The 14,804-nt window shown below is 34.8% G+C and overlaps 1 protein-coding gene across 2 annotated transcripts in view; it reads left to right on the top strand.

Annotated features, from left to right (window-relative positions):
* Positions 1-14,804, top strand: part of TXNRD1 (thioredoxin reductase 1) — a 56,371-nt gene that overhangs the window by 27,336 nt on the left and 14,231 nt on the right. For both annotated transcript variants that reach the window (XM_012772726.2, XM_012772725.3), the window contains 8 exons: positions 1,301-1,443; positions 1,840-1,955; positions 3,106-3,331; positions 6,138-6,230; positions 6,828-6,904; positions 7,331-7,487; positions 10,895-11,002; positions 12,997-13,092. In XM_012772726.2, the coding sequence (XP_012628180.1) occupies positions 1,301-1,443; positions 1,840-1,955; positions 3,106-3,331; positions 6,138-6,230; positions 6,828-6,904; positions 7,331-7,487; positions 10,895-11,002; positions 12,997-13,092 (1,016 nt within the window). The remainder of the gene's footprint in view (positions 1-1,300; positions 1,444-1,839; positions 1,956-3,105; positions 3,332-6,137; positions 6,231-6,827; positions 6,905-7,330; positions 7,488-10,894; positions 11,003-12,996; positions 13,093-14,804) is intronic.

Raw genomic sequence — 14,804 nt, 5'->3', positions numbered from 1 at the left:
TTTATAGTGGTGGTAGGCAGCTGCCAGACAGGCAGGCTGGTCCAGGCTCCCTGTAGCCTTCCCCACCCCAGGAACCTGGTCCTCCTGTTTCCATAACCACAGTGGCTTTTGCAGTTACTTTTTTTTTTTTTTAATCGAACTAATCTCTTAGTGTTTGCTCTAGTTCTAACATTTTATGATCTTATGAATTAAAAATTCATAATCTGTTCTCTAGAAGGCCACAAACTGATTTCTGTGGTGTCATTCCCACTTCCAGAGGCTAGCCTGGCCATTAGGTGTCATAGACCTGGTTTCACCACTTACTATATGGCCAGGCTACTTAACCACTGAATTGGAGGCTCAGATTTCCTCATTTCCATGAGAGAGGCTTTCAGTATGTATTGATTTTCTTCTTCCTTCCAAACCACAACTTCCCTAGGACCTGTCTTCTGCCTACTACCAGAGTATATTTACCCATATTTTATTTTTCCTAGTCATTGATAAGTTGTTGAATGACAAAGGGTTGATTTTTATTCATTAAATTTTGGAATTTAGTAATACTTTAGGGCCCTAAGGATTCATTAATTAAATGATTAATTATGATAGAATCAAAACTCTTTGATGGAAGTTTGGGGAGAAATAAGATAGACTCTTAAAATTTCCTGTATAAATGAAGAATCAGTGAACTTTTCCTGTAAAAGGCCAAATAATAAATACCTTAGTCTTCTTGGGCCATATGATCTCTGTAGTAGTTGCTCAACTCTGCCATTATAGTGTGAAAGCAGCCCTGGAGAACATGGAAATAAATGAGCATGGCTGCATTTCAGTAAAACTTTATTTACAAAAAGGTGATAGGCTAGATTTGGCTCATAGTATTATAGTTTGCCAGCTCCTGGCATAAGCACTTAACCAGTTCAGTAACTCCAGACCTGGCTACATCAGAATCTCTCAGATTTTTGTTGTTGTTGTTGTTGTCTTTGTTAACAAATATAGAATCCTAAGCCTTAATATACCCCAGCAATCAGGACTTACAATCCAAAGTAAAATTCCAGTTCGTTTCTAGATAAAGAAGAAAAAAAATGTGTAAGGTTATTTTAGTCTTGAGAATTGCCAGGAAGCCTTGCATTATTTAATTGTATGGTAGTCTTCTAAAAGGGAAACTATTTGAAGATGAAAAGTAGTATATATGTTCAAAATAAAGGACTTGTCCTTTTAGACTAAAATCTCTGCTTTGTGTGTTATTGTGTTATTAGTAGTTATTGAGAAGTGATCTTTGCCGGAAGTTGAAAAGCTAAAAATTTTGTCTTATTTTCTTATGTAGTTAAACATGATTGGGAAAAAATGACAGAAGCTATACAGAATCACATTGGCTCTCTGAACTGGGGCTACCGAGTTGCTCTGCGGGAGAAAAAGGTGGTCTATGAGAATGCCTATGGGCAATTTATTGGTCCTCATAGGATTAAGGTAATTGTGACATCCACTAGCTTTTTTTTTTTTTTTAAAGCTTTGGTTGGAAGGTATCTAAGTATTAAAATAATTATAATAAAAGTAATAGCCACTGTGACCTGGTCTACCCAGTTTGGTGATTTTTGCCATCACATCTTCTTATGGGGTCTTCTGTGTGAGTGTGGTAAAATGTTGGAGTTTTGGACCAGATTACCTGGATCTGAGGCCTGGCTCTGCTACCTAATAGCATTGTGACCTTGAACAAGCCTGTTTGCTACTCAGCCTTAATATCTCTTACTGTATTATCAAATTATGAAGATCAAATGAGACAATGTGGTAAATAGCCTTTGTTAACTATAAAGTTTACAATTTTAAGGGATAATTACTAAAGTTTTCATGTTGGTTCCTTTGTAGACAACAAATAATAAAGGCAAAGAAAAAATTTATTCAGCAGAGAGATTTCTCATTGCCACTGGTGAAAGGCCACGTTACTTGGGCATCCCTGGTGACAAAGAATACTGCATCAGCAGGTAAGGGGAAAAAAGAGTGGGGGAGGAAAGAAAACCTAGGGGATTTTGCTTTTGCTTTTTTCTTCAAACCCACTTAGTTCATTTCTTGGACTTCAGAGTTCTTTGCCACATTTTGCTCTTTCTGGGTGAAGACAGGGTTTGAGAAAAAGTAAAAATTATTTTTAACAAGAACATTTAAAAAATTGAAAACTACAAGCATTGATCATCATACTACACAGAATTGTTAATATCACTAATATATATAGATATATACTTTAGATAGATAGATAGATAGATAGATAGATAGATAGATAGATAGATAGATAGATAGATAGATAGATATAGACTTTATATATATATATAAAGATTTTTAAGCCAGTGAAATTTAGCAGTGGGGGTTGTGTACCAACTTTAGTGACACTAATGTTAATAAGTTCTGATAACTCACTATCATTGGATCAGCCTCCCAAAGGCTCTATCTCTTAATACCATCACTTGGGGTCTAAGATTTCAACATAAGAATTTTGGCAGAACAAGCATTCAGACCATAGCAGGCTGTTGTGTATATTTAAAAACTCATTTTCTAACAATGCTTTTATGATCTATGTCTTGTATGTTCCTAACTCAACCAGAAGATTTTTGTCAGGTTTTACTTTTCATACTTAGTTTTCATATTACAAAAACAAAATACTGAAAGTTTTTTCCCCCACCCTTCTCCTCACTGTGAATAATTGATGTTTTCAGCTGAGAAATAACAGGTTTTTCTCCTCAGAGAGAGAGCTGAGTGGTAGACTCAAGGTAGGGGTTTGGGTTTGCAAATATCTGACTTATTTCAAACAGTTTACAAAAATTAATGTGACTATGAGTTAGACTAATACCAGAAGTTACATGATTTACTATATTTAGCCATGGGTAGCTAGAGCTACTCCAAAAGCAACTCAGTGGCAGCTGAATACTTGGCAGAGTGTAGTCTAACGTGAATGAGGGGCAAGAAAGGGAGAGTATCTAGGACCCTATGAAAACTCCTCATATGTAATGCGTGTAGCTAGTTGAATGTTTATAATCATAAAGTATCTTGTTCTTATGAAAGTAAAAATATTTACTTTGATTTAGTCATTATTTTTATATACATTTTTCTCTTCTTTCTCCACCCCATCTCCCGCTTTTTCAGTGATGATCTTTTCTCCTTACCTTACTGCCCGGGTAAGACCCTGGTGGTTGGAGCATCCTATGTTGCTTTGGAATGTGCTGGATTTCTTGCTGGTATTGGTTTAGATGTCACTGTTATGGTACGGTCCATTCTTCTTAGAGGATTTGACCAGGACATGGCCAACAAAATTGGTGAACACATGGAAGAACATGGTGTCAAGTTTATAAGACAATTTGTACCAATCAAAGTAAGTAAGGTTGCATGTAGTTTTGTTGATTCTATACTAATGTTAAAAGGCAAGAAGAGAGTTGTATTGATGGTAGCAGCGTACTTTTTAGCATTGTAAACCGTCAGGAATGCTATGATTCCTCAACTGTTGTATACTGGTATATAAACTTGTACTTGCCTACCACCTAAATAGCTTTTTTTTTTTTAATTTATAAGTTAATATTCTCTTCCTTTGTCAACTTTTTTAAATCTTTGGTTCTCTTTTGCTTAATACTTCCCTTTGTGCATTTGTTTACTTTTTTATCTTTGGTCTGTTAATACTTTGTTTCTTCATATAAGAGTTTAAGACTAGGCTTATTCCCCCCCACGCCCTCTGCCAATAAGATATTTCCCCTTGGCATACAGGACAGTCAACACACAAACTACATAAATTCTGGCTTCCCTGGAAACAATTATATCATTTTGTTACTTGGGCTAGCCTTTCAAATTTAATCTTCTTTTAAAAAGATCTAATAATATGCCAAGTTGTATCTGGAACTTGTTAACATTACTGCAAATGTCTTGATAGATAAGACTGACAAAATTGATCACTTAGTATATCTAGTATATCTCAGACTAATAGATAATTTTATTTAGTGCAGGGACTATTATTTTAAAGTTAGGGAATTTTAGCTGTCATTTTTTAACATTTCTTAATGGGATAACTTGAGTTCTTTGCATGGCTATGAATCTCTCTTAGTGCTGATATATTAGAGCAGGAGCTGTAGGCTCAGAATGATCTGAATTTGAATACTGTTCTGCCCGTTTCTTGCTATATGGCTTTAGGAGAGTTATTTAACCTCTCTGAACCTCAGTTTCTTCTGTAAAACGAGGTTGATAATGGCATCTATCTCATAGTTCATGTGAGGTTTGCATTAGCCAACACTTATAAAATAATTAGATCAGTATCTGGCAGAGAGTAAACCTAAAGTGAATGTATCTCGTAATGTGAAGATTAAGTGGCAAATTTCCTGGGAATTATCAGTACTTGATTACTGTAGCTGTTTTTTAGGGAGTAAAGGTATATATGTGCTATATTTGCATTAGGGCTTACAATTAGAAAACACCTGTATGTGTATGATGTACTGATAGAAGAGTAACATCTATCTGTGTAATATCTTAACATTTGGGCAGTTGTGGATGCTCTTGAAAACCTGTGGACTCTGCCTAGTAAAATTGGTTTCACCAGGGTATGCAATTCTCATAGCTGGGCATTAAACTCCTGTGTTTTATAAAGTGACTGATTAGAGGGAGCCTTCAGTGCAGAGAGGGGAGAAAGTGCATTTTGGACAGAGAATACAGTGTGTCCAAAAAGGCTCTGTGGGGAAGAAAATTGTTCTAAATACGAAAAAGGCCTGACTGCAGCACAAAAGTGAGTAATGATAGAGGTAGGATGAGGACCTTTGCTTACCATTTTGAAACAAATCTTAAGCGATGGGCCAATTCAGCTGTTCTCCAAATATTAGAACATTTAAATTTAAGTAAAACAGGAAAGACTTTTCAACTATGTTTAAAGAGGTTTAACTAAAAGAAGGGAACTCAAGAAGGTAATCTTTACTGTTTATTGATGTTAAAAATAAAATGACCCTCAACTCTGTTTGAATCATTGTATTTTAAAGGTAGAATAGAAATTGCAGGTGATTTTGACTTCTAGGAAAAATTTTACAGGAACTCATGATTTGGCTATTATTCAGAGACAAAGGTTAACTACACACTTAAGAAGCTTCCAGGTAATAGGGTTTCTAAGTCATTGTTACCCAGTCTATAGGCTATCATTGGCTTCTTTTTTTTTTTTTTTTTTTTTTTTTTTGAGACAGAGTCTCGCTTTGTTGTCCAGGCTAGAGTGAGTGCCATGGCGTCAGCCTAGCTCACAGCAACCTCAAACTCCTGGGCTCGAGCGATCCTTCTGCCTCAGCCTCCCGAGTAGCTGGGACTACAGGCATGCGCCACCATGCCCGGCTAATTTTTTATATATATATCAGTTGGCCAATTAATTTCTTTCTATTTATAGTAGAGACGGGGTCTCGCTCTTGCTCAGGCTGGTTTTGAACTCCTGACCTTGAGCAATCCGCCCGCCTCGGCCTCCCAAGAGCTAGGATTACAGGCGTGAGCCACCGCGCCCGGCCCTCATTGGCTTTGCCCGGCCCTCATTGGCTTCTTTGTATAGTGGGTTCCTGTGTTCATTCTCATTTGCCATAGCACAAGTATCAGGCCTCGCTCATTCCTTTCTATATCTTTAGCAACCAGGGACAACCCCTAGCTATGATAAACACACACATTTCCTAGCCCACTATGACTTTTAGGCTTTCTAGCTGTTATTGCCCTATTTAATACTTCAGTATCTATTCTTTGTTGTCAATGAATGTTGATCGTTTGTTGTCAAAAGAAAATCTCTGAATTTGGGCAGCAGTGGCTCTCCATGGGATTAAATATTCTGGGTGAATAGAAAGATAGGAACCTGGGGAAAACAGAAAATCACTGGTTTGATTTTAGGGATTGTAGTATACTTTTTCTGGCTTTCTTTTCCCGCTTTCTCTCTCAGTTGTATTGTTTGAGAACTATGAAAGAAAGCCTCTCTAGCAAACAACATTAACCAGTGAAAAAGGAGATTAAATTAAAGACTTGATCATCCTAATGATGTTAAAGTGGGGGAGATGGGTCATAAAAGACTTTTCAGGCAAGATTTTATGTTTTAACTTTGGGTTAACCAGATAGAAGGGGGAAGATACAGTTATCCCCCTTGATAAATGTCTTTATTTCATGGTAAAACTTTATTACTTTTATAGATTGAACAAATTGAAGCAGGGACACCAGGCCGACTCAGGGTGGTAGCTCAGTCTACCACTAGTGAGGAAACCATCGAAGGAGAATATAATACGGTAAGAGTGGGCCTGGGTCAGTACTTTATCAGAAAGCAAATAAGGTGCTTATTAGGTACTTAGAATGACGGTTAGATATTTCTAAAATGTACTGCTTCTATGCCCATTCTAAGACATCTTAATAACTGATGATATTATAAATCATTTTTCACAGGGATGGCTTCAGATTTCCTCCACTATAACTTAAAATATTGTTTGGCAAACGGCTATTCAAAGGCACCAAAATTTTTAAATGAGCCAGGATTTCTGTCCCGTGTTCTTCCTCTTTCATCTCCCTAGCCACTACTTAAAAAATAACTTAATTCAGTCATAGGCTAGGCAGTCATTGTCTTTGAACTTGGATAGGTTTATTAAGGAATTACTAACTCTCTTTCTCTTTAATAAGAAATGGAAAAGGGTTTCTGCTATATCATGTTCAAAGGATTTTTCCATAAAGAATTTAATTTGTTTAAACTCTTGCATTACTTTCTTAGTGAAATATTTATTTCCAGGTCTGGAAAATGAAATTAGATTAGTTTAAATACACAGAGAAAAATATGATTAAGTAATTCATGGAAAGCCATTTTGTTAATACTCATTAATATATTAATTTGTCAGGTGTTGCTGGCAATAGGAAGAGATCCTTGCACAAGAAAAATTGGCTTAGAAACTGTGGGAGTGCAGATAAATGAAAAGTAAGAAAAAGTCTTTATTATGCCATATTGACTACTACTTTGGTTATTTACTGCATTGATCAATTCTAGAGTTAGATTCTTAAAGTTAATTTTTACCATAGTTAGAGAGTTCCCTTTTTATGCTTAGAAAACTCTTCTTCCAATGCTATTCACATTATTTCTCCTTCTTTCCTTTTTTAGCCACTATGTTACAGTTCTTCCATTCTATTTGTTATAGTTTTCCTATTTCTTGGATTTTTCAAAATAGTGGCCAGAGTTGTTACTAAGCTTTTTAGTTCCTCTGAGCAATTTTGTTTTGTTTTTAATACATTAGAACATTGCCTTTAGCTAGAGTCACAGTTTTGGGCTTCCTTCGGAGAAAGGGGATTTTGTTCTATTTTATTAATAGGGGAATTACTTATGATTTTTAACTGAATAAATTTACAGGACTGGAAAAATACCTGTCACAGATGAAGAGCAGACCAATGTGCCTTATATCTATGCTATCGGAGATGTGTTGGAGGATAAGCTGGAGCTCACCCCAGTAGCAATCCAGGCAGGAAGACTGCTGGCTCAGAGGCTTTATGCAGGTTCCACTGTCAAGGTGAGTGTTAAGGCTGTCATCCACTAGGTACTGTTAATAATACTCCCAGTTCCCTATTTAGGGGTAGTTGGAAATTTTTCTAGGTCTTAAATAATTTAGTTATTTTGGTGATGGCATCCTAGATGTGCTTTATAACTGTATTCAAAAAAAGACATTATAGTTGCTGTTCATTGGTGACTTTAGTATATAAAAATTGTTATTCTTGGAATTGCATTATGAGTAAGAAGAGCTTGATTAATCAAGTTTTGACACTGTTATGTTCCACATACTCTTAATCATTGCATTTTATATCAATTTCATTATCGCCAGTATAATTTTCTAAATCTTTTTGTGGCACCCAACTAGTCAATATTTGGGGATTTCGGTAATAGTTTCAATGTGCAGAGCAGCTTAAACTACTCTTCAGGCCTTGTTACCCTGTTCTTGCTGAAAAGTCTTTCCATCTTAGATTGTTGAATGTGTTAAATGTTATATCAATGTTTTAAGGGGATTTTTAAAAGTCAGTGTAGGAAATTGAAAGTCTTCAGTATCTTTCCTGGGACTAGATGGCCAGAAAAGGATAAATATGCTTAACTTTTAAAAAGGATTCTGAAAACATTAATTGTAAAGAATTTTGTTACTACCCATATTCCTTGAGTATAAATCATTATGGATTGATTTCAGTTGGTTACAGTAATGGAAACCTCACAGAATCATGCTAGCAAAATTTATTTGTGACTTTAGGTTATTTTGGATCATGGCATAATAAAACCTTGTATTTTGAAATTAACAGATTGGGGGTAAAAAAGATTTTCAATGCCAGATTCATTATCCAGGGAATAGCAGTTGGTTCATACTGCTATTTAGAATAAATTTAACAACACTACCTCTTTGAGTTACAGCTTGTATTCATTGTTATAATTGTTTAGTATCTGGTAAGACGAGAAAAGCTATTTAGAAATATAGCTTAAGATTGAGATGCATTTAATTTGTTCTTGAATTTATATCTTTGTGGTTTCCTAAACTAGATATAGATGTTTTTATAGAAAATAAAAATATAGAAATATTTATAGATATAGAAGCTAGAAGAGATATTTTTATATATCAGTAATAACCAAAGAGTAAACATGCAAAAGGTTGCACTTAAATAAATTTGAAATCATTATAGCAGAGAATTCCTAAAAAAAAAATCATTAGATCTTTTTGTCTCCTTTGGACATGCCTTCTGCATCTCAGCCATACTCTTAAGAAGACCTCTGTAAATCTTAAGAACTCAGGCCTGGTGCTCCTAGCAGTCTGGGAGGCTGAGGTGGGAGGATCCTTTGATGTCAGGAGTTCAAGACCAGCCTGAGCAAGAGGAGACCCTGTCTCTACTAAAAATAGAAAAAAATTACCTGGGCGTGGTGGCACACGCCAGTAGTCGAAGCTACTTGGGAAGGTGAGGCAGGAGGATTGCTCGAACCCAGGAGTTTGAGGTTGCTGTGAGCTAGGCTGACACTATAGCATTCTAGCCTGGTGACAGAGCAAGACTCTATCTCAAAAAAAAAAAAAATCTCAAGAACTTTCTTTGTAAAGGCAGCTCCATCCTGTTTGGTATTCTGCCCTGTAGCTTCAAGCCACCTTGGCTTCCCTGAGCTGTGATCTCTCTGTCTTCATAACTGGGGAGGACCACTGAGCTCTACTTGAGCCTCCTCTCCCTGCACTGAGGCCTAGAAGCTGCCTCTGGGCAGTAAGCTGTAGCAGTCTTAAGGCTTACCTTATTTGTTTCCCTTCTCTGGAATCACGGGCCTAAGTTGCCAATAGGCCAATGTCTAAAAAGTTTTGCTGCATACTTGTCTAGCTTTCTAGTTTGAAGCAGAAGGGTAAATCTGGTCCCTGATACACCATTATGGCTATAAGTGGATGTCTGCCATTAATTTTATATTATAGAATTCTAAGGATTTACATTCTTCTTAGAGAAAAAGGATAAATTAATTGTTTTGGGGTGGGGGTCATATTTTAAAGATTTCACTTCCTTGTTTCAGAGAGTGAGAATTACATTTCTCATATTTTAAAATCAGAGTAGAGTGTTACTTAGGCTCACCTCTGTGTACAAATGTAACTGGTAGGTTTTATTCAAATGGCATTTACAAACACATTTGGCATTTACATAATCTATTTTTTCATAGTTCACATTAGCATTTTAAAGATTCTGAGAAATCTGATAGTAGAGAATCCTGTTTATTTGCTTAACTCAGCTTTTTATGATTTTGTTTGACTCCCAGAACCCTTTTGTCATCTACATTTATTAATATCATACCATAGGCTTTGAAAAATACTGTCAAAAGTGTTAACCTTTTTTCCCCCCATGGTCTTCCTTTTGTTTAATGGCTGCATAGTATTACATTGAAGGTATGTCCTATAGAACCACTTTCTAATCATTGGGATTTTAAGGGCACTCCAACATTGCCACTGTTGAGTACTGTAGCAATGCTCAATTAATACATTCAGCCTTTTCTGTATAATAAGTTATTATATTAGTATTATATATCATAATATAAATATAGTAATATGTTATGACATTATATATATTGTTATATATGTTAAATTATAATAGTATATTATCTATAATCTTACTATAGATTTACAAAGGATAGGATTATTCAGCTAGAAGAATAAAATGCTTTTATGGCTTTTATGCATTACCTGTTGATGTTCTAAAGAAGTCTTTTAATTTTTATCACTGATAATATGAGACTATCAGCATTGCAGTGTTATTGAGAGGAGACAAAGTGTGTCATTGTCGGTAATATCAGTTGGTAGATGGGTGGAGAAGCCACATGTGAATCTCTCTTTTTTTTTTTTTTTTTCTTTTTTTAACTATAATACACATCCAGGAATTTTTTTTTTTTTTTTTTTGAGACAGAGTCTCACTTTTGTTGCCCTGGCTAGAGTGAGTGCCCTGGTGTCAGCCTAGCTCACAGCAACCTCAAACTCCTGAGCTCAAGCGATCCTACTGCCTCAGCCTCCCAAGTAGCTGGGACTACAGGCATGCACCACCATGCCCAGCTAATTTTTTGTATATATATTTTTAGTTGGTCAATTAATTTCTTTCTATTTTTAGTAGAGACGGAGTCTCGCTCAGGATGGTTTCGAACTCCCAACCTCGAGCAATCCGCCCGCCTCGGTCTCCCAGAGTGCTAGGATTACAGGCGTGAGCCACCGCGCCCGGCCTGAATCTCTTTTTTTATCGTCAGTCTTATCATGCTTCAAACTTCTAAAACTTTTCTCCTAAGTTAATGATTCTCAATGTTGTACATTATTAATTAATATCTGGGATTGGGATTTCACATGATTTGTGTAGAAATTTTTTAGTTTCCTTTCAATTTGAACTTTTTTGAGTATATATTTTTTTTAAGTTATAACTCTTTACTTCTATTTTTAAACAGTGTGACTATGAAAATGTTCCAACAACTGTATTTACGCCTCTGGAATATGGTGCTTGTGGCCTTTCTGAAGAGAAGGCTGTGGAGAAATTTGGGGAAGAGAATATTGAGGTAAGTTCTCCTTTTCTAATGTTCTCCTATGTTAAATTACTGTTTTTTCCTTCAAAATTTTAAAGTAATTTAAGTGTACGGAAAAGTTGAAAAATAGCACAAAGAACTTCTGTACACCCATTATCCAGATTCAGGTACTATTAATATTTTGCTTTGTCTTATATGCTTTTTATAATCTTCATTTCTATGTATGTGTGTTTGTGTGTATTCTTTCCCCAAATCATTTGAGAAAGAGTTGAATGTTCCTTTACCCCTAAATACTTATTGTTTATTTCCTATGAGCAGGAAATTTTCTTATATAATCACAATGTATAGTTATTACTTTTAGGAAATTTAGTATTGATATTATACTTTTATATGACTTATAGTCCATTTTTTGACCCAGTAATAGTTCCTGTTACATTTAAAACCACATTTATTGGTTTCTTTTGATTATTAAAACAATATTGTTGGAAATCTGAAGAATATAGGAAAATAGAAGAAAACTAAAAAACTACATTTCTACTATTCTGACCAATTAGTATTACAATTATAAACATTTTCTTTCAATTCTCTAAAAACAGCATTGTCTTTGTGCTTATAAATAAGAGGAGAAATGAAATATAATAGTTCTGTTAAGGGGTGCTATACTATAATTTGTTAAGCCATGCTTTTATTAATTAGGTTGTTTATAGTTTTCACTATTACTAATAGAATGATGAACTTCCTTATAATTCATTTTTTATTTCTCTGATTATTTTTTAAGGATAGATTTTCTATCAAAAAGTATTTACATTTTAAGTTTCTTAATATATTCCATATTTCTTTGTAGATTATCTTTAAAATTTACTTATTTTCTTATAAAAGTAACATGTTTGAGTTGAAATTTTGAAGAATGTAAGGGAAAGAGGAAACAACTACAAATAGATTTATGTTTGTAACAGCAATTGTTAGCAATTTGGGGAAATTAATTTTTTTTCTATACACTTGTGTACTATGATACTATACATTACATTTCTGCAACACACATTTATTTTAAAAATATATGTTGTATTATAATGTAGAATACTTACTATGTTTTCATAATCTGTGTGCTTTTAAAAGGTTGCAAATCAGTCAGGCTTGATAGCTCACACTTAAAATCCCAACACTATGGGAGGTCGAGGCAAGAGAATTGTTTGAGCTCAGGAGGTCCACACCAACCTGAGCAAGAGAGAGACCCTGTCTCTACAAAAAAAACAATAGAAAAATTAGCTGGGCATGGTGGTGCACGCCTGTAGTCCCAGCTACTTGCAAGGCTGAGGCGGGGGAGGATCGCTTGAGCCCAGGAGTTTGAGGTTGCTGTGAACTAAGGTGATGCCACTGCACTGTATCCAGGGCAACAGAGTGAGACTCTGTCTCACAAAAAAAAAAAAAAAATCATGTTTTGAACTAAGGCTAGCAGTTGGAAGAGAAAAAAATCCTTTTAGTAAGGATATCTGTCCTTACAATTTTCCTTCCTCCTTCCCTCCCTCCTTCCTTTGATGCTTTTGGTGAATAATGCCAAAGAAGGAAATGTCTTTTGGAAGCATTAAGCAAGAGAACTAGATAATTGCTGTGATTGTTCCTGGCATTTTATTTGTTTCTTGTCCAAGTTGTCATTCCTATAAGGTAACAAAATAGTATTGAGGGAGGTTTTTTGAGTGAGTGTTTGTGTGTTCTTAATGCAAGACAGCAAGTAATTTTATGGCTTCTTTTTCTCATTCCCTTTTGTTGTTGTTGTTGTTGTTTTTACTTAATGTTTACTCTTTTGAGGTTGAGGTATACATAATTAAGATATGAGCTTGTAGCAAAAGTGTCTGACATCAAGGAGTTTCAAGTCATTTACCTTTTGTAATAGATTCCTATTTAGTCCATGAGTTTTATTGTTTAATGAACGGCTAATTATTAAAGAGTTCCCCACTGTCTTTCACCATATCTAATGTTTGACAAACTGCTTGAAATAATGAGTCTGAATTATGCTTATATCTTCTTAGGTTTATCATAGTTACTTTTGGCCATTGGAATGGACAGTTCCATCAAGAGATAACAACAAATGTTATGCAAAAATAGTCTGCAATATGAAAGACAATGTAAGTGTGATTCTCATTTAATCCTTTTCAATAATTTTATTTAGATTTTAATATGTAGTTCTGTTTGATACATGTGGCATTCCTTCTGTATTTTACCTGTTGGGCTTCCCAGCTGTGTGGACATCATCAGAGGACAGGACCTTGGCTCCACTGTTTGCTGTCCTCTCTCTTCACTGGCACAGGGCCCTACCCATAGTCAGCAGGTGGTCAGAACTTCTTGAGTGAAGGAACCAAAGGCATAACTTGAGAACTATATGTGTTTGTGTTTATAAGAGAGGGGAAATGAAATGAAGTCATTGTCTATCTAAAAATAATGAACAAAAAGAACAAGAGTGTGATGCAAGTTTGATCCTTAGCAACTGGCACTAATGAGAAAGAGCTCTTAATTGTGTTCTGATTTAAGATTTCATTGCTTGCTGCTACATGTAACACCTGGCAACTGAAGGCCTTGGGCAAACTCCTTCACCTTACAGGCTTTGTTTCATACCTACAAAATAAGGGATTGAGTAAATTGGTGTTCTCCAAACTTTTTTGACTGCTGCCACATAGTAAGAAATATATTGTTTACATTGTAACGTGTAACACATGTATGTATGCACATAATGCATACTTGTCTTTAAGTATTGTATTGAATGTTATGAAACTAATATTTTTAACTTAGCTGACACATTACCTTAAAAATGCCCTCAGTAAAAATATAAACAATGCTAAAGAATCCATATGCTATAAATGCCTAATAAACTCTGATAATTTTCTTATCTTGATATTTGAATATAATTAAGTCATGTGTCCTGTTTAGAAGCTACTGCTTTAGACAGTAGCACAGTTGCAAGTTGGTTTTTTTGTTGTTTTTTTGTTTTTGTAGAACCCAGAGTTTTAGAAAACATTTCCCTGGATACTCTACAAGTGAATATACTAGAATAACCTATAATGAACTACACAGTTGATAAAAAGAACAATTATATGTAGAGTTTGCTTTTTCATTTTAAACATAACTTTTATTAATGTCACTTCTGTAAATAAAAGGAGAAAACACCAGGTATTCTCTCATTGGCAGTCTGTTAACTGCCTCTAGAGACTTCAGTTGCACATAGCAATCAATAAAACCATGAAAGTTTCCTTTATACCAACCATATCCACTTTAACCATTTGTGGTTATTTTGTTCTTCTTTCACTGTTATATTTGTTTGAATGGCATTGCTTATATAATATGAAAAATAGTTTCACTACCAGTAAAACTGTCTTAATTAAAATAGTTGAGGTCATAAGTAGGGTGATACTATTTTCAATTATTTTCATAGATAAAGATAGTAGTAGAGAAGAAGAATATTTATCATTGCTTTTTTGTCATGAGCAATCCGATGCAAAAGCATGCTTCTAGAACTTGACTGATCTTGGGCATGCTTTATTCATTTTGAGTCAATCACTTCATAGTGTCTAAAAGTCCTTGATTTTAAATAGTACTTAGAATGTTTATTGTCTGCTGACTTTTGTTCTGTGCTATTCTTTGTTTACATAAAATATTTAAAATATACATAAAGGTGGGGAAGGTACCCACCATCCAGATTCAATAAATATTAACATTTTTGCTGTATTATTTCAGAGCTTTTGTCTTGTAAGAGAGAAATCATCATAGATATGCAGTTTATAATAGCTTATAAGGCATCTATTATGTACCAGGCACTATGTAGAAATCTACAGATATTAATTTA

This window comes from Microcebus murinus, chromosome 10 (genome assembly GCF_040939455.1).
Source record: "Microcebus murinus isolate Inina chromosome 10, M.murinus_Inina_mat1.0, whole genome shotgun sequence".
In the NCBI taxonomy this organism is placed as follows: Eukaryota; Metazoa; Chordata; class Mammalia; order Primates; family Cheirogaleidae; genus Microcebus; species Microcebus murinus.
This window is presented reverse-complemented; position numbering and strand designations above follow the sequence as displayed.